The 26455-nt window shown below is 39.0% G+C and overlaps 4 protein-coding genes across 4 annotated transcripts in view; 1 reads left to right on the top strand and 3 right to left on the bottom strand.

Annotated features, from left to right (window-relative positions):
- Nucleotides 1-14398, top strand: part of LOC134799645 (probable Rho GTPase-activating protein CG5521) — a 60144-nt gene extending 45746 nt beyond the window's left edge. Inside the window, exons 24-34 of the mRNA XM_063772084.1 lie at nucleotides 5165-5323; nucleotides 6612-6834; nucleotides 7376-7514; nucleotides 7840-7948; nucleotides 8344-8504; nucleotides 8654-8830; nucleotides 9162-9288; nucleotides 9668-9817; nucleotides 10393-10551; nucleotides 11810-12056; nucleotides 14172-14398. Coding sequence (XP_063628154.1) covers nucleotides 5165-5323; nucleotides 6612-6834; nucleotides 7376-7514; nucleotides 7840-7948; nucleotides 8344-8504; nucleotides 8654-8830; nucleotides 9162-9288; nucleotides 9668-9817; nucleotides 10393-10551; nucleotides 11810-12056; nucleotides 14172-14398 — 1878 coding nt within the window. The remainder of the gene's footprint in view (nucleotides 1-5164; nucleotides 5324-6611; nucleotides 6835-7375; nucleotides 7515-7839; nucleotides 7949-8343; nucleotides 8505-8653; nucleotides 8831-9161; nucleotides 9289-9667; nucleotides 9818-10392; nucleotides 10552-11809; nucleotides 12057-14171) is intronic.
- Nucleotides 1826-3505, bottom strand: LOC134799356 (larval cuticle protein 65Ag1-like). Its single transcript, XM_063771765.1, has 3 exons — nucleotides 3479-3505; nucleotides 2871-2992; nucleotides 1826-2113 (listed from the first exon to the last, which is right to left on the bottom strand). The coding sequence occupies exons 1-3, from the start codon at nucleotides 3488-3490 to the stop codon at nucleotides 1894-1896; spliced, it is 354 nt and encodes a 117-aa protein (XP_063627835.1). The 5' UTR covers nucleotides 3491-3505; the 3' UTR covers nucleotides 1826-1893.
- A 4515-nt stretch (nucleotides 14399-18913) lies between the features above and the next one.
- Nucleotides 18914-21348, bottom strand: LOC134799313 (anaphase-promoting complex subunit 2). The gene has a single exon (XM_063771695.1). The coding sequence runs from the start codon at nucleotides 21264-21266 to the stop codon at nucleotides 18936-18938; it is 2331 nt and encodes a 776-aa protein (XP_063627765.1). The 5' UTR covers nucleotides 21267-21348; the 3' UTR covers nucleotides 18914-18935.
- A 2938-nt stretch (nucleotides 21349-24286) lies between these two features.
- On the bottom strand, nucleotides 24287-25561 carry LOC134799198 (H/ACA ribonucleoprotein complex subunit 3). The gene is made up of 3 exons (XM_063771588.1): nucleotides 25404-25561; nucleotides 25255-25297; nucleotides 24287-24531 (listed from the first exon to the last, which is right to left on the bottom strand). The coding sequence occupies exons 1-3, from the start codon at nucleotides 25455-25457 to the stop codon at nucleotides 24434-24436; spliced, it is 195 nt and encodes a 64-aa protein (XP_063627658.1). The 5' UTR covers nucleotides 25458-25561; the 3' UTR covers nucleotides 24287-24433.
- Nucleotides 25562-26455: the final 894 nt, after the last annotated feature.

Genomic DNA, 26455 nt, shown 5'->3' with positions numbered 1-26455 from the left:
GAAGCCTTTGGCTGGCTCGCTGCTCCTGTGTCTCGCTGAGTTCGCCGTACGGTGTGGCCCCACGTATCTCATGCAGGAAAAGGAAGGCGACCAGACGCTCTTACTTATCATATTCAAGGTAAAGTACTATAATAATCGTAATCTAGTTAGCAGTAGCGGACGCGACTCAGTGAAGCCTTTGGCTGGCTCACTGCTCCTATGTCTCGCTGAGTTTGCCGTACGGTGTGGCCCCACGTATCTCATGCAGGAAAAAGAGGGAGAGCAGACGCTGTTACTTATTATTTTCAAGCTAAAGTACTATAATAATCATATACGGTATTTACGCATGTTTGGCCCCAGGAGAGGGTGCGATTATTGATCGCTGCTATAACCTCCTGAGACTAAATGTACATTACAATGTACATATTCATGCAATCTAATTTGAACCTTTCATGAACCAAATAAAGTATCATTTCTTTTGTTTCATTGCTTTTTAAAACAAACGAAATTCGTTCTAATTTACTTTTAGAATAAGGTTCAAATTAAAAAATTTATAACTTTATATGGTGGGTCTTACGAGGATAATATCTTGCCGAGTTCGCTGTATGGTGTGGCCCCGCGTATCAGGTAACAAGTATGTAATTTAATATTTGTGATTGATATATGCTTTTCTGCGTTAAAACAACAGGATACAGTTGATATTTTTAAGACGCCGTCCAATAGTATGGTTCTTGTAATGTCGGCTTTATAATCGTAAAGATAAGGTTGAAAATTAAATTAGCTAAAAATATCTCCCAATCACAGAACTTTGTAATCAAGGTGTAACCTTTAACAGACCTTTGTACGAGTAATTAAATCACTGCCTTGTGAATAGGGAATATTACGCAAAACTCTGCGTAGAGGGCGTCACTAGGCCAATCACATGGCCTACCGTGAAACACGATGATCGAAAGTTCTGTTTCTGCCTCGCTATCACTCTTGCCTATTCGATCTATAGAGAGGCAGATAAAGAAATTTCGGTTATCGCGTTTCGCGGTAGGCCACCTGTAAACAAACAGTCTTGATGCATCAATGTCATAGTGAAAACTATTCAAAAAACTGTTAAGACCTAGTATGTGTTACTCTATGGTTTACTAAACAAATTAGTGCTGCACTCTGGCGGCAGAACATTGCAGTAATACTCCCTATTGCATATGTCATGTGAAACTATCTTTGAAAATTTAAAAAGTTATGGTCAATAAAACAGGAGAGTAAAATAATAACAAATATATTTAAAAAATCTGTACAAAAATAATTACAAAAGATTATAAAAAACATGAATAGTTAGTAAATTCTTAAGAAAATTAAAAACAAAGCAAGAAATAACAATTTGAACGTGCAGTAAAACCTACACAGACATCCAAATAAAAAAAAATGAGTATTAATATTAACCAATCCTTTGGGATATAAAAATTGGCTTACAATTTCATCACCATCGATTTTATAGGAAAAACATTCTGATTAGTGTGTGTATCGAAGTTATGAGTATTTTTGGATAAGCATCATATAGGAATACCGAATGCGAACAGTATTGTAGATGCAAATTTAACCCCTACCTTATGCGGTAACATGTCAAGCGTAAATATATATTTGACTGTTACATTTTGTACTTCAGTTATCTTTGCGCCTACAATATGCCACAGCGATATTCTGGTACAGTCAACTGTAAAAATATGGGTGCACAAATCATCTCAAAAATATGTTCCATAGCTCTTATGTCAGCGAATTAAGAACTATGGGACATATTTTTGAATAAGTTGGCTACACCCATATTTTTACAGTTGACTGTACCAACTAGGCAGAGTTATCTCATTATTCGTGAACCTTACTGCAACGAGATAAGTTCTACCAATGATCAATTTAGTCTGTTAGTGTTTATTGCTGGTACTGCTGGTACTGTTGTCCCTGCTGGCCCTGGTCGACGTGCTCCTGCGGTTGGAACCCATTCTCATCGGCGGTGTAAGTGACGGTGTACACCACGCCGTCCGGCGCAGTGTACTTGTAGCTGCCCTGCACCTCGATGGCCTTGTGGTCCTCGCTGATCTGCTTTAGCGTGCCCTGCTCTTGGCGGGAGGTGCCGTCGCTTGTCTCGAACCTGGAAACGAAGTATCAATATACCCCTTCGTGTGGCAAACTCCCGTAGAGAGACAGCGAAATTGAAATTTAATAAATTGACAGAAAGTTAAAATACCAACCACGCAAAAATATGCATGTTTTTAATGATTTTTTAATTTTATTTAGAAACATTTAGGTAGGTACTATCATTAGTGTGATTGCTGTATAAAAACCGATAATAAGAAGTTAAAGAGCCAATTTTGTTCGAAGAATCCCTTAATTTTCTGAACACCGCAAACTAAATCTTACTAATATTATGATCGTAAAAGTTTGAGCCGATGTTTGTTCCCTTTATACTAAAACTGCTTAAATATAATTTGACAAGATACTTGTGCCAAATTTCATCCAAACCTGGAATCAAACTAAGGACATTTTTATTTGATCCATGAATTCATCCCCTAAGAGGTGGATTGGGGTTTAACCTTTTGAACGCCACAGACGGCAATTGACGTCAACGCAAAATCGTGACAACGACGCCAAAGACGGCATTTGACGTCGATCGTTTTTTGATGAAAATCTACTGAAAAACACCCCACTTTTAGGTTGGCATTATTTATTCACAAAACTAAATTTTACCCCCGTGGCGTCAGTGGCACGGCCGATGGATGCGCCGTTTGGCGTTCAAAAGCGTTTAGCACGGAAGTACTAAAAGAATATGGTGATTTAATTTACACGGACTTTGTCGCTTCTAGTCTCTAGAAGTAAACAGTTACAAGTAAAGATATATGGAAACTTACTCGAAGTGGTATCCTTCGGGGCCTACGATGGAGTCCTGTTTGAGGATCTCCACAGGAGGCTGTTGGTCTTGGTGTTGCGGCGCTGCTAGAGCCACAGCGAACACGGCGAGGGCGACGATTGTCTGAAATTACATTCATTATCCGTGTTATAATATAATATCTGGGAGACCGAGCTTTGCTCGGAAAACATATAAAAACTCAAAAATGCGCGTTTTCCCAGAGATAAGACCTAGCTAGATCGATTTTTCGCCCCCGAAAACCCCCATGTAGCAAATTTGATCGAAATCGTTTACGAGATCCCCTAAATATATTAACAAAATATATCAAAAAAACAAAAATTGCTCGTTTAAAGGTATTAGATTAAGGTCTACAAAATAAAGTAAGGTGTATTAGTAAACCTGCCCAAAACCGCTTACACAGAACAAGTAGGACGTAATTAGAGAATAAAAACTCTGAGATAATAAGTAGATGCTAAATTAACTGATTTACAAGTCCTGACACGATGCAACGATCAAATCACAAAATTGTACTTAGTACAAAATAACTTCGTGTTATCCATCATTAGCATAACAATACAAACAAACAAATAAATATATGATGTAACTTACGTATTTATGCATTTTGGTTTTAAAAGCTTATTTGTTTTACTAAACAGTAAACTACTACTACTCTCGCTGTTTGCAAACTGTGCATATTCCTACCGATTCCTCGTTTATAAATGCAATAATATCGATGTCAAAATCGCGTGTAATATGGTGCCATAGACAACCACACACAGACTACGCGTCATCAAATCGTTTACAAAGACTGGGAGGTCATCACACGACTTTCTTTGCTGAGTCTATGTAGGCTCAAGCCGGGCTGTCTGCAAACATACGTTTTATTCTTTCAAGGGGACGGATTTATTCATCCCTCACCTACATGAAAACAAATCATTACTTTTCAAATACTTTGTACAGTTTTGTCCTAGATAATTTTATACTACAATAAACCTATATCTATATTATCTATTAATAGCACTCGATCTGATATTAGCATACCCCAGATTTTTGGGTGCAGGAATGTTTTACACTAGCCAAAAAATAGGTAAAAACTGTAACGGTAAAGAAAGAAACTATTTGTAAATTTCTAATCCCGTTTGGAGCATACTACCCATTTTTTATTCATATTTAGTTTGGTAGCTATTTTACAACAAACAAAGCTATACTCGTAAATAAGCACGCAACATAAATAAGCGGCCGCCCTCTCATACTGAATTAGCAAGCGCAATGAGACCATGAATAATCTTGTATGCTCCGTCTAGTGTGTAAGTGATCTGTGTATGGTGCTAATGAATGAAGACGTATGGCCCACAAACTTGGTGCTAAAACTTTCTTACATAACGATTGTACATCCTTCAGCCATTGTTTAGCGTTGGCTTGCCACCTGGGCGCAGCTTTTCGCAATTATGTTGTGATATTCCTCGAATGAGACCTTAGATGGAAAGTTTATTTACTTATTTTATATGTTTTACCTACTTCTATTATAAAAGTTCTATCAAAATAGTGTAGTCGATGCATATTTGATAGTTCATAATGTGAATGTTTGACGTGGTGTAGATAATGCACGGTTATGTATTTAGGTACTTCATCGCAAGGATTGTTTGGGCAAACAAATCTTACTCAGTGTTACATTATCTACGTTCGTAAGTTGTATTTTAGTACAGTCAGCTGCAGAGAAAAGGTACCACCCCTGCATACGAACTTCTATGACAATACCAATACAATAGCAAGATAAGAAATATTTAAAAGTATTGACGAAATTATTATTGAATCGTATATTGCGGCCAGCCATTTAAAGTAATTTTTTCGTTAGGAAGTATAATTTTTCACGCAAAGAAGTTATAGGTAGAAATTACAGGTCATTACATTGAGCGGACGGAACGGACAACTACTTATAACAGCTCTCACGGTTTAGAATAATAACAGGTAATTTGTATCTAGTGTAGTCTTTAAGGATTCTCTAAACGATCTATACATATAAATGTAGCCATAGTAGATCACTACCTCAGTTGCAATTACACCTGCATCGAAGAAACATGTCTTTTACTGTGTAACCTACCCCTACATTCGAAAATGAGCTTTAACCGAAGGAACAAGGATATTACATATTATCGTTCGTAGTAAACTCAAGCCAATCTTAATTATGGTTAAGCTTCGAATATATTCTAAACAATATATCTCAAGGTATATAGTCGAATATCTATCCATTCTATCCAATGAAAAATAATTTATATATAGGTAATTTGTTCTCAGGTGCTATACGCTGTGATGCGAGGAACGAACACAGAAATAGAAGGTCTATCATTACCTGTGGACGAGGACTTTGACCCGAACATCCAGCCTGGTCAAGACAATCTAGGCCAGAAAACTGCTCCGGCTTCCACTATAGACGTGAAGCTATGGGCGCAGACGGTGAGCATTCACACTCGTATCATATGTTTATCACTCCAAAAAACACTCTTCTGAAAAATCTTAATCTATAAGGGCCACTTGCACCGTTCACTAACCCAGGGTTAACTGGTTAAACCATGGAGTTACCATGGTTACCAGTACAATTTGACACTTGGTTAACGGTTTAACCGATTAACCCCAGGTTAGTGGAATGGTGCAAGTGGGCCTAAGTAAGGCTTTACGTGTACCGTATCCTTTTTCCAGTCCATTTTTTACTTTCATAAGGTCAATGTGGCTAATTCCGTCATAGGGGTTTTTACCGTCCACGAGCATCTTCAATCAGATCGAGTTTCTTTGATTTTCAATCGTAGGAAAAAAACCATTTGCTTTTGATTGCTGAAACTAAAAGCAATCGCTGCTTCGTCGATGAACCTATTAATTTTGTTCGTTGTTCGAGAAAAACGCTAGTGAACGCAATAGCCCTTATGGCGGAATTAGCCACATTGACCTTACATGAAAATACAGCCCATGAAAATTTGATCAGTTTAACATTGTGTCACTTCCATAAAAATTGCAATGTTCTTATCACTGGAGTGTGATTTTTTTTGTAAGTGCCGCAGTGACGGCAGTAACCTTTGGCGTGATAGTGCTAACTTTCACATATGCCACTTTTTAAATTGAATGGTATTAGAACTGTCAACGGAACTTGATCTTTAATATTCGTAATAATTATAATTTGCGATAACTTTCTGTAGCTATGCTATCTTTATGGTTATGCTTTCTTTAGACACCTCTTCCGAATTAATTTGGTTTATGAATGACCTACGGAGCCGAGACATGGACACTCACGGTAGGGTTGGTCCACCAGTTCAAAGTCGCTCAGCGAGCTTTGGAGAGAGCTATGCTCGGAGTTTCTCTAAAGGATAGGATTCGCAACGAATACGTCCGACAGAGAACCAAAGTTATCGACATAGCTCAAAGAATTAGTAAGCTGAAGTAGCAGTGGGCTGGCCATATCGCACGAAGAACCGACAACCGCTGGGGTAAACGTGTTCTTGAGTGGAGACCGCGACTCGGCAAACGTAGTGTAGGACCCCCACCGACCAGGTGGGATGACGATCTGCTAAAGACTGCAGGCAGATGCTGGATGCGGCAAGCTGAAGACAGGACGCTATGGCGCTCTTTAGGCGAGGGCTATGTCCAGCAGTGGAGTACTATTGCCTGATGATGATGATGATGATGATGATGATGATGAATAAATGAGTATGAGTAAAAACTGTAAACCTAAGCGACTTTTATTTTCCCACAGATCTGCACGCAACTAGTGCTGTTCCTCGGCCACTGGCCTCTGTGGAGCAGCTGCCAGCTCTCGTGCGGCGTGGGCGAGCAGCACGACAGCTCGCCGTCGCTGGGGCCCGAGCTGGGCGCCGCCGTGCTGTCCGCGCCGCACGTCCAGCTGCTGCGGCTCAGCGACGCCACGCTCGCATCGCTGGTCGAGCTGCCGGCGCTGCCGCCGCCGCCGCCCGCGCCCGGTCAGTATACTGCACCAGCAACTGAGCTGAGCCAGGCATGGCTCACTCTGCGATTTCGTCGCGTCTCTACAAGTACATGCGGCCACACCAGTTTTGGTGTCTAGTTGTAGTAGTTGCCGCGCACCGCTATGGAACTATGTGTCTCTCGTAATTGACGCGTTTTGTTAGAGAGTGAACCTTCTGTACCTAGTACTATTATTTATTCTGTGGCTGGACGCCAACTCAGGCCCGAGCTCGTGTATTTTCATAAAAGGCAGTGTTGTTATAAGCCAACTTCGTCAGGTTAAGTAAGACAAGTATAAAGCCACACCACCTACGATTTTCTTCGGAGAACTTATGGAACTGTTATGTGCGCTGTTATGTGGGTGTGGCTTGAAGAATTACCTAACTGTTTATATCCCGCATACAAAACAGTTGGATAAAATGTCAGTTGGGTTTAGCTCATGGAGTAGAACCTAAATTAGTCAATCACAAGTCATTTTAGTGTCTGGGATATAAAACATAACATATTTTTTAAATCTAATTTATCTTTCTTGTTCAGGTCTAGCGACATCAGACCGGCAGGTGCGCGTTCTGCTCCGCGACATCGCGGGGAAAGCGTGTTGGGACGCCTCGGCGTTGTACTACGATCCCTCCTACTGCGCGGAACAGGAACCCGAACCGTTGGCTTTACCAGAGAGGTAAATACTTGAATTAACTATATAACTGTTATAAGAAGCAAGCTGGTGCATTCGAACACCGCCGGCGTACGGTGGAGACGGTTCGAACTGGTAAGTCTTTCATTGAGTTAGCCGTAACACAGCAAGTTTTTCTTAAGTCACCATTTGTCTTATTAAATCGTCAGGTGACAACCAAAAATCCAAGCCATAATGAACCGTACTGGTACCAAAACAAGGTTGATTCTTAATTATTTTTTGCAATTAGTGAGATTTGATTATTACCTTACGAAATGTAAAAGTGATTAGTTTATCGGAATTGTAAATAAGTACATATGTTCTGTCACAGCGTGGAGAGTCCGCGGGATAACACGTTGTCATCATTGCCGCCGCCGTTACCGCCAGATCTGCTGCCAGACTACCAAAACTGTCCGCCAGATAAACACCAGTTGGATCATGTATGTAAAATATGTTTGGTTTATGATGTAATTTGAATTGTATTGAATGGAATTAAGAAATAATTTTTTGACTTACTAATAATAGAAAAAAAATATATATATAAGCGTGACTAAAAATTTAATAAATTTCATCTCCATCTAATGACAACGGTGAATCAACCCACCAACCAACCAAAAACCAACTGTTTATCCCTTCCAGACAAAACAGATTGTTCCCATTCGTATGTAAAATGGCTTTACTTGCACTGTTTTGTGTCAACTTTGTTTTACAAGCGAATTAGTTCGGGCTCAAACCAATTTTTTTTATTAAACGTAAGCCTTTAGTGATCTAAACTTCTGAATTTGTATCAAGCAAACATGTATATTGAAGCCATAATTTGTAATTTTTACATCAGGTGTTGGCGTACATCGGTCACACATCACCAGAAGTAGTAGACGGCCGAAGGCTGGACGAGGCCGGGCCTTCTCCGCTGCCTCCAGGAGCCGAAGACGAACTGGTTGCCGCGCTGGTCGCGCACCGGAACGCTGAGCGGCACTACCTCGCCTCTAGAGACAGGTTCGTTACAATGTGGTGCCGTGACCAGGATACTTGACTTCGGTCGTGCGTATACTGACGAAACCTGGATGTACTCTATTTTGACCCAGCATTTTGTAGTAGAATTGAAGAGTGCAGAATTTTGGTTTTAATTTGAATATTTTTTCTAGTGACGAGGAACTAGAAATACCAGAAAGAACCGACAGCGGGTCAGCAGGCCCGTTCTCGCAGTGCCGGCTGCTACTGGCGCAGCTGGGCACGCTGGCTCCGTCGCGGCGCGCGCACGCGCAACTTCTGCGCCGCTCCGAGCGTTTGCTGCGAGAACTGCGGAATCTGGACGCGCAGAGGTACGAAGTAACTACGAAAATAAACTTGTTCGCTGCGATTATCACCAGCATTATACTAATTCGATCTTTTAAGGTCAAGAGCCAAGACACTTTACTACTGTACTAACAATAAGGTTTAATTATTGTCAGTAACCAGTGGGAACGATGGTATCTTCCTTTTCCTTTTTTGCTTATCTAAATTATCCTCTTATAACAAGCCCGTTATAAGAGAAGAAAGGAAAGGAGATAAAGTAAGTTAAGAACATTAAAAAAAGTGTTGTAAATTTACTTTATCATTCTCTACGGACCTCAACAATTAATTTCTGTATTCAAATGTAAAATATTTATGCAGGTGTCGAGAGACTCACAAGGTAGCGGTGATCTACGTGGGCAAAGGGCAGGAGACCCGCAACGAAATCCTGTCCAACCGCTGCGGCAGCCCCGCCTACGAGGCCTTCCTGGCGGCCTTAGCTTGGGAGGTATGTTTTCTTGACTTGGAACTGTGAGAAATAAGTTGTGGGTAAATGTGTCTGCAAAGCTTGTAGACTCGGGTTTAAATCTCGGTAACAAGTTATATTTTTGTGGTGAGCGTATATTGATGTGTTTTAGTATTTATTTAATACGTATGATGAACAAGACGGTCTCAGCAAGCACGTGGAATAAGCATACATTTTATTCCCAGGGAGCCTAGCCAAGTGACAGTCGTTTATTGATCATGCAAAACGAAATTTAAAAAATGTATGGAAATATCACGTGACTTTTCGTTGCACCTGTCTTCCCGATACATTTTTACTTCTGTGAATGTACGATTGTCATTTGTTCTGGACACGGGACACTAAACCGATGTTGTGTGTGCAGGTGGAGCTGGAGAGCCACGTGGGGTTCACGGGCGGGCTGCGCGGCGGCGGCGGCGCCACGGCGCCCTACGTGGCCACGCTCACGCTCGAGGCGCTCTTCCACGTCGCCACGCGCATGCCCGCCGACACGCCCGACGCTATACTCAACAAGGTGACCATCTTACCATTTAATTACTTATTACTATTGGTACAAGGTTTAAAATCACTTTGTGTGCATTGTGTCACAGAATTTTAACCCTCGGTCACGAAACGCACTCTTGACGCTGAGTTTGTACTGCATTTTTTTTAACCAATATATGACGTGCGTTCCGACGGCGCTCGGGCTACTGTTGAGCAATTTAGAGTTTAATTTACATTGGACATTGGCGACATTATGTATTGAATTTAACAACTAAATTAGCTTGAATCCTAAGTGGAAAAATCTGAGACCGCATCTTTCTCTCTCTCATTTAAGCGAAAGTCTTTCCCCCTTATTCGCAAAACTCTTGATTGAACACAACATAATTATTAACTTACTAAATGTCAGATAATAAATATCTGTACATATATAGCTGGTCAAGCAGATCTTGTCAGTAGAAAAAGGCGGCAAATTTGAAAAATGTAGGCGCGAAGGGATATCGTCCCATAGAAAATTTGAATTTCGCGCCTTTTTTTACTGACAAGATTTGCTTGACCAGCTATATTTAACTATGAATATAAGAATCTAAAGTTTTGTTTTTATTGTAGACACGGCATCTCGGCAACGACGAGGTCCACGTAGTGTGGAGCGAGCACTGGCGGGCGTACAAGAGAGACACGCTGCCCACCCAGTTCTGCGACGTGCTGATCGTGCTGTACCCGCTGTCGGCCGGGCTGCTGCGGGTCACCGTCTCGAGGAAGCCTTCGGTGAGTACTGACAACCTTACCATGAGTGGGGCTTATGTCTTCGCAGTAAGGTTCAGTTTAGTGGCGAGCGTACAAGAGAGACACGCTGCCCACCCAGTTCTGCGACGTGCTGATCGTGCTGTACCCGCTGTCGGCGGGGCTGCTGCGGGTCACCGTCTCGAGGAAGCCTTCGGTGAGTACTGACAACCTTACCATGAGTGGGTCTTATGTCTTCGCAGTAAGGTTCAGTTTAGTGGCGAGCGTACAAGAGAGACACGCTGCCCACCCAATTCTGCGACGTGCTGATCGTGCTGTACCCGCTGTCGGCGGGGCTGCTGCGAGTCACCGTCTCGAGGAAGCCTTCGGTGAGTACTGACAACCTTACCATGAGTGGGTCTTATGTCTTCGCAGTAAGGTTCAGTTTAGTGGCGAGCGTACAAGAGAGACACGCTGCCCACCCAGTTCTGCGACGTGCTGATCGTGCTGTACCCGCTGTCGGCGGGGCTGCTGCGGGTCACCGTCTCGAGGAAGCCTTCGGTGAGTACTGACAACCTTACCATGAGTGGGGCTTATGTCTTCGCAGTAAGGTTCAGTTTAGTGGCGAGCGTACAAGAGAGACACGCTGCCCACCCAGTTCTGCGACGTGCTGATCGTGCTGTACCCGCTGTCGGCGGGGCTGCTGCGGGTCACCGTCTCGAGGAAGCCTTCGGTGAGTACTGACAACCTTACCATGAGTGGGTCTTATGTCTTCGCAGTAAGGTTCAGTTTAGTGGCGAGCGCACAAGAGAAACACGCTGCCCACCCAGTTCTGCGACGTGTTGATCGTGCTGTACCCGCTGTCGGCCGGGCTGCTGCGGGTCACCGTCTCGAGGAAGCCCTCAGTGAGTACTGACAATCTTATGTCTTCGCAGTAAGGTTCAGTTTAGTGGCGAGCGTACAAAGAGACACGCTGCGCATCTACTAATAACTATTCAAGAGGAATGTTACTCGGGCGACTGAAGGCGAAAAGAACTTAAGATTGTTTTTGCTCGAAAATACAAACAAATATGCAATGAAAGTTGACCTGGTACGCTCACAAATTAAGTTGGATGAATTTGATCGAGAGGATTTTTATCGCAGATGGAACGGAGACAGGTAATGCGTGAGAGGCGGTTTGCCCCGCCGGCAATGAACATATAGCAACGATGATTCTTAGACAACTTTTGACTCACCAGATGGCGCTGATGGGGGTTTAATTTTTAATACCATGTTAATAATCATACTGTTTATTATCTTGTAGGTGGCAGTGTTCGGTCCGCTGTGGGAGGAAGGCATCGTGAGCGTGGAGTGCTGCGCGGCGCTGGTGCGCGGCGCCGCCACGGCGGGCGGCCGCGCCGTGCGCGCCACCATGCCGCTCTACCAACACGCTTACTCGGAGAGAGCGAGAAGCTTGCAACAACTGGTGCAACACCACACGCAGCCAGCTACGTTTGAGCACTTCGTGGAGCGCGTGCGTGAACCTGTACCTGCCGTCACTCAGCCACAAGGTGGGTTATACTTATCTAGTGTGTAGATACCACGCCGCTCTACCAACACGCTTACTCTAGTGAGCTAGGAGTCGACAACAACTAGTGCAGTATGATACACAACCGGCTACATTTGGACACTTTGTGGAGCGCGAGCGTGAACCTGTACCCGCCGTCACTCAGCCATAAGGTGGGTTAGAGCATGTAACACGTGAATTGATTTGCGTGTTAAAGTCGCTTAAGTTGTTTTCAAATTTAATATATTGTAAATAGGTACTTATAAAGCTATAATTTTATTGCAGTTCATAGTGAGTAGTTTTCTGTTAGATCGTTAAGCGTCTACAAGCGACAAGAGTTTGATAGCTAAAGATCGTAATTAGTACATTATTGTCGAGGCTCGGAAGTAGCTACTTGCAGGCTGAGGATTCGTTTTAAACGGACGACCTTGGGAGTCCGTTTAATTGAATCCGAAGCCAGCAAGTAGCCTTCCAGCCGAGTCATATATAGTGCTTTTCTCAAAAATGGTGCAAGAAATATAAATATCATAGAAATATTTTACAAAAGCAACGTTCTTACGTATATATTTTCACAGAAAAAAGTAGAAACAATTGAAAAATTTAGCTTTGCCGCCTTTTTATTTTTTTAATAAAAAAATAGAAGTGTATTTTTCTGCCGAAAATACGTCAACCTATTTGAGACAGCTAAATAGTCGCGGTACTAATCATCTGTTTGGCTGTTTAATGGGCCTGTGCCTTCATTTGATATGGTCAATTCAACTTTTAAAAAGTTTGGAACTCGACAAATAATGGAATTTGTATGCAACATTGCAGTCCCAAAATCGAGACTGCAATGTTTTTAACTTTTTAATTTTTGACTGACCATAAACTACGCGCTTCGCGACCTATTTTTTAAACGGCAAAGTCGACTTTGCCGTCCATTTTTGAGAAATAGTACATTATTGTCGAGGCTCGGAAGTAGCTACTTGCAGGCTGAGGATTCGTTTTAAACGGACGACCTTGGGAGTCCGTTTAACTGAATCCGAAGCCAGCAAGTAGCCTTCCAGCCGAGTCATATATAGTGCTTTTCTCAAAAATGGTGCAACAAATATAAATATAATAGGAATATTTTACAGAAGCAACGTTCTTACATATATATTTTCACAGAAAAAAGTAGAAACAATTGAAAAAGTTTGCTTTGCCGCCTTTTTATTTTTTAAATTTTAAAATAGAAGTGTATTTTTCTGCCGAAAATACGCCATGCTATTTGAGGCAGCTAAATAGTCGCGATACCAACATTATAATAATTATTACTAATCATCTGTTTGGCTGTTTAATGGGTCTGTGCCTTCATTTGATATGGCCATTTAAACTTTTAAAAAGTTTGGAACTCGACAAATAATGGAATTTGTATGCAACATTGCAGTCCCAAAATCGAGACTGCAATGTTTTTAACTTTTTAATTTTTGACTGACCATAAACTCCGCACTTCGCGACCAAATTTTTATACGGCAACGTCGACTTTGCCGTCCATTTTTGAGAAATAGTACATTATTGTCGAGGCTCGGAAGTAGCTACTTGCAGGCTGAGGATTCGTTTTAAACGGACGACCTTGGGAGTCCGTTTAATTGAATCCGAAGCCAGCAAGTAGCCTTCCAGCCGAGTCATATATAGTGCTTTTCTCAAAAATGGTGCAAGAAATATAAATATCATAGAAATATTTTACAAAAGCAACTTTCTTACGTATATATTTTCACAGAAAAAAGTAGAAACAATTGAAAAAATTAGCTTTGACGCCTTTTTATTTTTTTAATAAAAAAATAGAAGTGTATTTTTCTGCCGAAAATACGCCAACCTATTTGAGACAGCTAAATAGTCGCGGTACTAATCATCTGTTTGGCTGTTTAATGGGCCTGTGCCTTCATTTGATATGGCCATTTCAACTTTTAAAAAGTTTGGAACTCGACAAATAATGGAATTTGTATGCAACATTGCAGTCCCAAAATCGAGACTGCAATGTTTTTAACTTTTTAATTTTTGACTGACCATAAACTACGCGCTTCGCAACCTATTTTTTAAACGGCAAAGTCGACTTTGCCGTCCATTTTTGAGAAAAATTATTTGAATGATTTGTTTACAGAACAAAACACCGGGCGTCTAGCCGCGGCGCTACTGGACGCGGGCGCAGCAGCGGCGTGGGGCGGCGGGGGCGGGGGCGGGGGCGGGGGCGCGGGCGCGGGGGACGCGCTCAGCGTGTCGCCGCGCGCCGGCAAGCGCCTCGGGCCCTTCCGGCGCCCGCCCCCGCCGCCCCCGCCCGAGCCCCCGCACCACCCCGCACCCGCGCCGGCGCCCAGGAAACACCGGTGAGCGCCGCCTAGACCCTACACGGTCACCGTAGGCTGACCGGCTGGATCTAACGAACGACCGACCGACTACTGACGCCCCCCCCGTAGCCTGTTAACGGCTTTCTAAAACGAGCGAACGAACGAGCGAATCAAAAATATAATCTGTAATGCCGAACTGAATGGGCGAGACGGCGGAGGTGCGAGCGAGGAATCTGATTATAACCCTGCTTCAAAAAGCGAATGCTTTGGACGCATGTATAACGATATAAATAGCTACATTTGCGACAAATTTAATTTAATAAATGGGACACAACCAACTAACACACTAAATGATATACCTCGTGCTTAGAGTGAATTGCATCAAAACCATATGTCACCATCAAAGCGTTTGCTAAACTTTATTATATGGAAAATTCCATAATAGCCTGCTGGCTGACGTTGATCAGTCCGTCAATTTTGATTGGTGCACCTGACTCTTTAGTCTGCTAGTTATTTTTTTAATGTATTAAAATTTGTTTAATCCTAATAAATTGGTAGTTTTATCCTCTAGCCACCCAAAAACTTATAAATAAATCTCCCATTTCATTCTAAACTGAATTATATATTTGACTGAATATTTTGATATCTGGACGGCTAAAGGTTAAATCCCTCTTTGTTGCTTATACACTCTACAGTAAGCACTAACTTAAATACTGAAATGTATTATGCTTTGTTGTTTTACTCGCTGTTTCTTGTAAAATAACGCCAGAACGCCACTCTCTATCCGCCGCGCATTTTAAAATATCTGACAAATTAGACGTATTTTTGCAAACGGAAACCAACCCACACGAAATCTCCAATCAAATTTGTGTGGTTCGGTTCCCGTTAGGCTTGTGTCGTTCATGAAACTCATGAACTAAGAACTGTTAAGGATGAAATCCCGTTAAGGACCGAAAGGAACTAAATCTTTTTGCACGCTCTTAATCGGTCCCTAGGTCCTTTAGTTCAGTGGGATTGATGAGCGCTTGACATGAGTGAAACAGAAAATAGACTGAACGAAATGGTTCACAATGACGTTGGCATGAGTGCGAAACGAGATAAAAGAGTGACAAACGTCCTAACCCTGAAAAGTATGAAAAAAAAATCAAATATTTTTTTCTATATTTTTTATTTTATTTTATTGTGTCTAGCTTTTTCATGTTTAACCGTCATATAGTATCGTACAACTTGAATCAGAATTCAGATGCCAAAAATTTTGAAAAAAAAAACTTAGGTAAAATCGATTCATACATTCCCAGCTCTCAAAGACCGAACTGAACTAAAGGAACTAAAAGACCGAACTAGTTCGTTTGACCGATTGACCGGAGCGGAGCGGAGCGCTCTCTATAGTGACCGAGCAGGCGCAAGCCTAGTTCCCGTTAGCAAAAATACGTCCAATTATAGTCCGACAAGGAATTGTACAAAATTATTGAGGGCGCCACTTCCTAAGTAACTGTTACATTTTTGGCGTAAAATGCAACAATTTAGTATCAAATTTTTTTAGTTCAATTTTATTTAATTTCTACTATTTTATGTCGCACTATATAATAGGCCATAATGCCAAATAATATGCTAAAGGCGTAATCACTTTTCACAATCTTTCATTTCTTCAACAGAGTGTCCCGACAGCCTGTCCTGTAAATGTTGCACGTTGCACCGCCAGTCGATCGTTCTGTGCCGTTTGCATGTAACACCACAATATACAAGTACTTTTCCTCACCCTGTTTGAATGAAGTCGATTTCCATTGTTAAAGCCGTAATAGACTACGGCACCGCACCGTACCGCGCCTTGATGTGGTGCGGCGCACGTATCGATAGTATGTAAAGTGGTCGCCGTACGTGCGTTAAGGACGCAGCTACAACTTAGAGCGAGAAAGAGATATTTTGACCGCACCAAGTGCGGTGCTGTAGTCTGTTACGGTTTTTAAGGAATACACGTCAAAATGGGCAAGTTCCCGAATGCATGTCCAAAATCTTCACCATCACTTATAAACTATGGACAGTTTTAAATTAAACTAACACTGTTAAGGCATGTGCACGCTGGATATGTATGTATAGACGTGCGCGTTGCAATATACAGATTCTTATGAGAGACGGCACACCGCTTGCGTGACGTGTGCGTGCACGGCTCGAACAAGCGAACACGCACGTATACTATGACATGACCTTTAAAGCCGCCTGAAATTACTTGCATGTGAGAATTCAGGCCTATTATTGTAAATGATGTTATATAACATCGGTCATCACTACTTGTAAGAGCTCGTATCTACAAACTGTAGGATAATACGTTGTGAGTACATAGTAAAATAAGCTTAGGGCTGTATTATAGACATCATCTCGTTATAATGAGATTGGTAAATCGTCACCTAGGCGTACCCATTGTATGAGCTTAATTTGTATTTATTATCTAGTTTAAAATATTAAAACATGATAAGAAGCACATACTAGATATATTCGAAGTAACGACGATTTGCTAGTGTATTGAGATCTGTGGCACAAAATATATATTTATTTATTTTGCTATATGTTTAAATCACTGTGATTTAAAAGGTAACCATTTGTGTCAATTTGGATGAGATTTCTGTGAGAAATTAAATCAGACTGCAAATATGATTGATCTGATCGCCTTCAGCCGGGCCGTAGCGATATGACCTAAGTACTATCGTCCACTATTGATCGGATCAGAGGTTATACCGCGAGAATCGATTTTTTGTTGTATGTGCCTCTATCGCTCGAATATGTAAGAGTGAAAGAGGTAGATAACGAAGATCCATGAATATTTTTCCTTACGCCTTACCCGTAATAACAGCTCTGCCCGCGTAACGTGCGTGGCACAAATCTACCTACGGCATGTCTTGTCTGTGCCTACGGCCCTATCGTCGAGTCGATCAAATCAAGCAGTGTTTGTATTATCAAAGAGAAGCCTCTATACTAAAGTCTCTTTGGTATTATGCATGCCTCAAGATAAAAATTGGTATTAAACGATAAAATAACAATTCTGCTTAAAACTCTTCTAAAACTAAAAGTTGAAAATCATTTTAGTGATTTTATTCGTCCAATAAGAGATTAGTAGTATTGCGGACTTAATGAATTTTTCATGTACTTAATTAATTATTAAGCTTAAGAAGTGTATCTCGCATTTAAATATGTAGTGTTGATGTTTGTAAAATATTTCTCATGTATTCAAATTCGTCACACATATTCGTGACATATTTTAACAAACATTTAACATTCCATTGACGTTCTCTGTATATAAAGTACACTAGTTGTAGAGCTTTAACGTTTCTATATTATAGGAATATATTATTTATGTATACTAATTTTACTTTTTATTTGCACATTAGAGTTGCGTACTTGACGTAAATTATGTTCTTTATTTATGGAACATTAATCTGACCTATCTTATTAATGGTATTAAATTGGAGCTCATAGTTCTATTGTTGTTTTGAGTCTAATGCTGGCCACAGAGCTGGCGTTTTCTCCTGAAGTACCAAAAGGCGCAGCTGCGAATTCCTCAGAACTTTCATAACATACACTGTAAATTACCTGAATATCTCAATGATAAAGTAAATTTGATACAGTCCCACTACCGAAAATTGCCTTACTGAAATTTCCATCTACATTCTACGGTCTCTTACCCTTGTATGCTGCCTTAAATAGTAGATTACCGAACAACGAACCTCCACCGTCTAACACTGATAATCTTTGAGGCTACTCTGCCTAATATGTATTGTATTATTATTTATAGTATTGTTTTAGTTAAGAGTATTGTAACTCTTTCTAGTTTACCATCTGATGCTTCCTGACTTTTGACTAATCTCTAAGAATATCTAGGTATTGCTTTCAGTATGTTCTCTTGGCTTGTTTATGGGAAACTTTTTCGGTATGTTATTTTTGTATTAGATGTTGTCATTGGTGCTTTTATTACAAAAAAATCTAAAACTACATTCCACACTAGGTAGCTTGTCTTATCATATGGAAATGCTAAAATGTAAGGAATAAATATTGTTCATGTTGACTTATTATTCTGTGAATCTTTAATCTTTATGTATTTTATTACTTCATATTGCTTGCATTTACTTTACATAGTTAGCCTCAGTTATATGATGTATAATTTAATTTAACCGAAAGCATTCCATCTCAAATATCTAGTGTCTGTCCTCACCCTGTTATTTCCACTTACCTAATTTTAATCAGTATTTATATAGATGTTAAGACTGACACAAGATTAAGTATGTATTGTATTGAAATCACTAAGTATTAATTTAAATTGTTATTTACATTATTTAAAATGTGGTGGTTTTTACACTGTTAATTAACTAATTTATTATTATGACTGAATTCCCGAATTCAATATGTCACGTAATTTAGAAAAAAATAAGTTTTCCAGATATTAACCCACAGACATTATGTATGGTAACCAAATTTTTTATATTTAATGTAAAAATAAAGTTTTTGTTAAACATTTTTACGTCTTTTTCTTTCATGGAATAACAAATCAAAAACACATTACTATAAGTAAGTACAAAATAGTATTTTAATTACGTTTTTGGTAACTTATACATGCCACCTTGCAGCACCAACTGGTGAGTTCTGACTTTAGTGTCCAGGAACTGTCGGAGCTCCTGCAGGCTACACTCAGTGCCTGGAGCTTGAGATGCAAACATTTTCAGCATCTGATGAATTCTGTCCAAAGGCAGAGAGTCTAAGTTGGTTAACATGCCTACAATGTAGGACCAGAACACTTGAAGCTCCCCTTCCCTCTGATCATGAGCAGACGCCATAACACTCTCCGTCTCATCATCCTCACAGATCATCTCTTGTACTTGGTTGGCTGACACTTGAGACTTCTTAGCATCTGAGCTGTCCACTAACACATAAAAGTCAGTACTTTTCTCGGTAATAAATCCCATAGACTGCCAATACGTTATTTTTCTCCTTAGGACAGTAATTGGCACTTTCATGACCTGATGCAACTCTTCTAGTGCCCATTCAGGCTTATTTTGGAAGTGCATTATGAGAGTGGCATTAAATGGAGAAACTATCAAGTCAGTTTTCTCACCTCCAATTTCAATCTCAATATTTACATTACCAAGGTGTGGCTTCCAACTTAAAGTTCTACTTCCCTTTAATTCTTCAAATGTCTTTGTATAAGCTTCAAAATGTTTTTTAATCTCATCAGGCAATTCCAAGTTTTCATCCTTGAAGGGTGGCCAGAATTGAGCGGACAGAATCATAGCATTTGAAGTAAATTTCTCATTAAGTGCCTTAAAATTGCTATGTTGTTGTATCAATGCATTAATTCTCTTTGAATCTGATATGTCCTTCAGCATCACTTCACAGAAATGCAATTGTGACTCTCCAAATCTTAATTTGAGTAATTCTAAATATCTTATTTCTTTTTCTGTGTTTATGACATTTTGAGCCAACAGTCTGTCTGCTAGGAGTGTCCTATATTCATTTACAAACAATTCCTTGCTACCATACACATTGACCAGCATGGATATGATGTCACTTGCTTTCCTGTCATTGGCATTAATTTTAGGATCAGCATCCACCGGATCAGGGTTCCATTCATCCCAGGCTTCTTCTTTTTCATGATCACCATCAGCATCTGTTGCAAATTTAGCTAATTCCTCTGCCAGTTCGCTGCCAGCTCCCTCCTCTGTAAGACTGCTGACTACACTCCTCACTGTGTCCTCCCTGTTCCGCAGATAATTCCTTACAGGTTTGGTGACAGTCTCTAGGATAACCCCAGATGGATCAAGGTGCTGCAAAGCTCTAATAGTAGAAACATAGGCTGTGAGGATATCTGGAGTATTCACACCAGGATGCAGCAGCCTAGTTTCTAATGCACTTTGGAGTTTCTTACATAAAGTTGCCCTCAAGTCCGTCTTATTTAAACACAGTTTAATGTCATCTATTGCAGGCTGGGAGTCTGGATAATCAATGATAATGATGTTAAACAGTTGGTCTATTCTTAATTTAGTATAACTGTGGTACAAGTAGTAGCTTAACTTCTGTTTAAACTTCAGGATTGCATTCTGTATATTTTTGTCATCTGGGGGAGGCTTGGAAGATCCAGCACAGTATATTCTTGTGAGCCAAGACATCACAGTAGTGTCAAGCCAATTCTCCAGTGCACTTATATGTGAAACATCAGTGCCAGTGCAAAGTTTCTGAATGTGAGAGTCTATTCGCAGCTGAATAAAGCTTGTAAGCACCTGCCCTGTCAGTCTTTCTAACAGCTGTAACTCCATCAACTTCCTGTTGGTGTCATGAAATACTTTTACAATATAAGCACAATTGCATTCTGAATATTCATTTGAACATCCCGCACATGTAACATCTTCACTCATGTCGGAACTCTCATTTTCATTATCAAAAACATTAAATGACATTTTATAAAAATGATTTATGATCACCTGGAAATCCAGAGGCAGTTGAGACAGCAAAGTAGCCCGTATAAGCTGCTTGAAGCCTAAAATAACATCTTTCTCTCCAAATATAGGTTTATTAACACAACAACTGTTATTCAGGATGGTCAGTCGCCGCAGCATCGGCATAAAATTCGAGACAGACTCATACAGGTCGTTCACAGCTGACTTGAAGAGTTGGAATCCTTTCACCTCCTCTTCGACGACAGTAAACTTCGACCAGAAGGATGGTGTTATGTGTTGGCGCACATACTTCTCTGTGTGCAACAACACCAAATCTCTTATTCTAGCAGCAATGCCCAAACCAACAATTATTTGTTGAATCTCATCGTATTCGGCGTTTGAGCAATCAGTAAACAACGTATCGTTGAGAATTGGATATGCATAGGTTATCTTATTCCAATATACTTTTAGCTCTGCTCGTTTATGAGCCATTTTAGTAACAATTAACAAATGTCTGTATATTATTATCTTTACGCTTAATTGAACAACAGATGAAACAGAAAAACCAAGCGATTTCAGCAAAGTTTTAACTAATTTATTTAGTCTAAAACAACTGTCGACTGATTTGACAGTGACAGCATTGACAGAATACAACGTACGTTCGGATACTAATTCTGGGTGATTTGCACTTCGGGCATCTGAAGTATAGTGAGTATTATATTCTTTGATCTGAAGTGGTAATAGGGACCGGTTTTACCCTTTGGGTACGGAACCCTAAAAAGGCCATTATGATATTCTCTAGAAAGTAGCTACAGCCTGGCAAAAAAGAGTAGAAATTATAAAGTCGCAACACTGTAGTGTCGTCCCTTTCAAATCAATTTATATAAGAGAACGGGACGACACTACAGTGTTGCCTACACTGTTACTTTTTAATTTCTACTCTTTTTTGCCAGGCTATAGACTCAGAATGACTCAGACCAAGTTAACTTTGCAACCTGCAGTGATGCTCGAGGGTAACTAGTATGCTAAATGAACTCTTTATTTCCAGAGATACAATTTATACACAAACTTTTTTGAAGGTACAAATACAAATCAAACCTAAAACTAAGACTTAGCATACTTGTTAATTAATTGAACTGATCATAGAACTAAATGATTAAACAGGAGAATTCAATGATATTTCTTAACGCAGTCATGCCACGGGGATGAGCCAGAATTGTGGATCCAGGATGATAGGCCTGGGAATTCATGGGTTGTAACGCTTGCGGGTGGATTTCAAAATCCTGCGAAAACTTATGGTTCGGTCTTTATAAAAAAAACTAGTAGGTTGTGCGAGTTGCAACTTTTTTATATGTTTTTAAGAACTATTATCTTCATGTTCCTTCAATTACCATCTCCAATAACTTAATAGTTTTTTTTATATAAAATGTTTTATGTGTCTAAAATCATCACCGTCGACCGGAAAAATCTGAACCTTTTTGTTTGCAGTGAAAATTATAGCATACCTATCGTACGATTGCGATTTTTCTTTTACTTATATCTTTTCCATGTTGTTGTTTAACACATGAAAAAATATGCAATAATTCCTTCACCGAGAAAGTACATTTAAAAATATTTAAAATTTTGTCACGAATATTCGTCAACACCGTCATGGTAATGTCAATGTGAGCTTATCTCGGTGTATGAACAACGAAATACCGCTAAAGGTCCTTGCCCTATTTTTCACTTTAGTATAGAATGCCAAAAATGATTTCACTATAAGGTCACATCACTGAATCGTGAGAAATATTACGAACAAATTTGTAAAACGTAGTTTGTCACAACAGAGCATCATCACCGTTATGCTTTGGTTTAAAAAAGTTACAAATGATATATTAGAAATAATTACTGAAATGAATGACAAACTACATGAAGTTTTTTGTGTAGCATAGACATTAACTACTATTATTCGTATTCTAGAAATAAAAACAAGAAACTCTCAAATCGTCAACACCATACCCATCATCACCGGGAAAAAATGACGACCGGTGATGATTTCATGTGTATGGTGATGACGGTTCTCAGAAACGTTTCTAGTTATTTTGCTATAATTCATTATGAAATTAAGCTGTATGTTTGAAAAACGTTCTCTATGTCTTCTAACACTATATAATGTCTACCTTATAAATGTAGAATAAATGTAGAAGAAGATATAACTATTTCTTTCACACTAGAGGATGCTTAGTTTTTAATTAACATTTTGACTGAAGTAGGCAAAATTTAGGTCATTTAGAACTTAGAACATACAAATGTTTTTTTTTTATAATCTAATAATGTAAATCGTGCAACTTAGAGTCTGTAATTGCATGTTAGTCGTGTTACAACAAAGTATTTAAACAAGCAACATATATTAAGTTTTAAGCGACCATAGGCTACGGTACTGGCTCACTATCGTGATGGCTTTATGTTTTTTGATAATATTATATTAATTGATGTATATAATTACAGCAATTAATAATTATACCATTGGGTAGTCACCGGACCCAATACCTAACATTTTGTAACTTATGACATGCATTACAAGTAGGGGTCTTGCAACTTATAAAACACTGATTATATATTAATGTTTAGCTATTAATCAACATATATATGGATTTAAATCATTATAGCTATTTTTAAAGTTAATTAATAAAACAACAAAAATACAAACTTGTGCAATGAATCAAACTATCAAAAAAAAGTAATATATCATAAAAATTAAGCTCATTGGTAAGCCAGTAATTATATAATATGACATAAATTAAAAAAAAAAAAAAAAATACCAAGTTATGCAGTAGATAAAAGAAGATGCGGGTTTAAACTGATAATAAGAGTACAATATTGTTAATATGATTTAACATTGAAAAAACCCAAAAAAATAAATGAATACATAAATTGCCTATTTCGGAACATAAATTATTTAAAATTATACAATAAAAATACTTGTTATATATTTATTTATATGAATAAAATGTATTTTTTATAATTTTCTAAAAATAATTTATGTAGCTAGTCTTATGTTCAAAAACATGTTATTTGTAATGTTTATTAAAGTTCTAGTCTTACAATTAAAAAAAGTTTTTGTTTTTTTAATACGTTTTTAATACATATGTAAATTAGTTCCCAAATCGTCATTACCGTACATGCAGTGTCATTACCGTCTATAAAAGAGTCATTACCATACCATGGTTGTCATCACCATCTTGCGTTTTTATTTTCCGAAAGCGATAACTTTAAATATAAGTCACAAATGATTGTATAAATACCATACATATCCTCAATATACAGCCCCCAATTACTTTACCCAGCTAGAATCGTGTTAAATTAAACATTTAAAAAAATTATTTTTTTGTATGGTGAAATTTTTTGTGCTGAAATCCACCCTTGCAAGTATAAAACGTATGAAACAGAAGCCGTCACTAAATAATTTTGGCTCAAAAGAAGAAGGTTCAGTTAACTTAATATTAGAGTATTTTGGGTTAATGACACATAGGTTTTTGTTTGAAAAGTTTATTTCCTTATCATAAATTGCATTTTGATGTTACACTGTAATATTTCCAAGTTACATGTAACTTACAGTCTAAAAGTAAAATAGACATGTTGCTTAAGATTAAAGTACTTAAATTTATTGTTATACTAAATTAGTGGATTGGTTCTGGCTGTTGTGTTATAAGGAGACCAAATCTCTTCTTGATTATGATTCTCTGTCTTGAATACTTGTCTTCGGGAGAAAATCGGGCTGAAAATATAAACAAAATAGTTTTTTAGGTTTTTTTAAATAAAAAAATCATGATTAGAACTCAAAAAATCAGATTAAGGAAGGAGAATTTAAAAACCTAAATTTAACAGTTTTTTTATTTCTTGGCGGAATTGTACAGTCATCAGCAGAAGTTGCTAAGCGGGGGAGGTGTTCTAAATTACTTTGTCATGCTTTTATTCTCTTAAAAATAAAGTTGTGTCAAGATCATTTTGAACACCTAGCCCGCTTAGCAACTTCTGCTGCTAACACAACTGCTGCTGCTTGCTGTTTAGTAGCCAACACATTTAAAACTGATAGAGGTTATTTGTGAGAGTGAGATGATGTAAGAAGTTAAAATAACATATGTTGCCTTTGAGAATAATGCATCCACTGTGTGTGAGATAGCGCTATGAACATTATATAGCGATGTCCCGTTTGCACATTGCCGCGGCACGCGGAACCGCGCTTTTACTACCGTAGAGCCCGTAAGAGTCTCGGAGTTAGCTTGATCAGAGGGCCTACCACGAAACCACGTTCAACGTGTTGCCTCTCTGTCGCACTTGTAAATTCGTTCGTAAGTGTGATAGGGAGGCAACACGTCGAACGTGGTTCGCGGTAGGCCCTCTAGTCTAGCTCTAACTTAGTTACCTGGCTTAACAACCTCAAATCACAGGTATACTCGTTAGTTGTTATACATTACATCAACGAAAAAATTTTCCTTACCTGGGTGGGCAGATAGGGTTGGCTTTCCAGTAGGGTCCAACGTCTGTAAAATTAAAGAATATTAAATGAACATACAATCAAACTAAACGCATGCAAAGACGAAGACGAAAGTAAGGTTATGTTGTGTTATTGTAGAAAATACCACATACCGCCAGAGTGTACTGTCTTTCACCTTTTTCGTTCAAGAAATATCTGAGATACATGGTTACTGATATGGGTTTTGAGTTTTAATCTTGTAATAACTTTTAATTTCGCAGTTTACGCGCACTCGTGCTATACAACAAACGTGACAATATGACATTGACAATGTAAATTTCAATCATAGATTTAATATATAGAGATCCCGTCTCAGCGAGCTGTCACTGTTGCCACTTTTGTTTAGTGTACGATTAACAATGAGGCCCACCTTGCTGTAGCCATGTCGATAAAGTCATATCGATAAACTATCGACATTTCTTGCAATTTTAATTTTACTTCAAAGGTTTAACGATACCTAAAATGAACAAAAACGCTTTTATTCTTTATTGTGGTTATCAGATCACAATTTTATAGTCACGCCCCAGCAGAGAACCAAGGGAAAGTTCAGATATTTAATTAAAATACATAAATACCTACTAAAATAGGTGTTTCGCAATAATTGAATTATTTTATTATGTTATAATATATTCATTATCCATTAGCATTTCAATTATGTTTATGTTTAACGAAGATATTGAAGCTTCAAGTAATCGCTATTGCGTTCCGCTGTGTAGCGTTTATCGATATATAACATGATTAAAATCGACTTTTCACATCCCTAAAAGAGCACACATATACGCTTTTACGCACACATACACAGCCTGGGCGCATCAAAAAAGGCAACACTTGATTTGAAGTCCATCTTGTCAACAGTATGGTTGTCCTTTTTTGACAAACGGCATTTTTAAAAGAGCGAGGAGAGAGAAATGATACTAGTTGCTGCGCCGTGAAAGAGAACAGAAAACGTTGGGCCCTTGATTTCAATAAATGTTTTTTTTTTAACACAGACCTCACCACAGACTCGCATTATCACAAAATGTTTGCATAGTTTATCAATTTTAATTGCTTTAAATTTCTTCATATATTACGTATTCTTTGTTTATATTTCAGTAATATATGTGGTCCAATTAACAACAAATCGCTTGTATTTTTGTCGGGTAGATCACACCTAGTATACTACTCG

The sequence above is a fragment of the Cydia splendana genome, chromosome 18 (genome assembly GCF_910591565.1).
Source record: "Cydia splendana chromosome 18, ilCydSple1.2, whole genome shotgun sequence".
NCBI classification, from domain to species: domain Eukaryota; kingdom Metazoa; phylum Arthropoda; class Insecta; order Lepidoptera; family Tortricidae; genus Cydia; species Cydia splendana.
Note: the sequence above shows the minus strand (reverse complement) of the source record. Positions and strands in the feature narration are given on the sequence as shown.

Coding starts and splice junctions, on each gene's coding strand:
- LOC134799313 (XM_063771695.1), bottom strand. CDS start 21,266: ATGGCTCATAAACGAGCAGAGCTAAAAGTATATTGGAATAAGATAACC.
- LOC134799356 (XM_063771765.1), bottom strand. Junction 2,114..2,870: donor CCCGAAGGATACCACTTCGA/GTAAGTTTCCAT, acceptor CTTCGTTTCCAG/GTTCGAGACAAGCGACGGCA.
- LOC134799198 (XM_063771588.1), bottom strand. CDS start 25,457: ATGTATCTCAGATATTTCTTGAACGAAAAAGGTGAAAGACAGTACACT. Junction 25,298..25,403: donor AAAGACAGTACACTCTGGCG/GTATGTGGTATT, acceptor TTAATTTTACAG/ACGTTGGACCCTACTGGAAA. Junction 24,532..25,254: donor AACCCTATCTGCCCACCCAG/GTAAGGAAAATT, acceptor TTATATTTTCAG/CCCGATTTTCTCCCGAAGAC.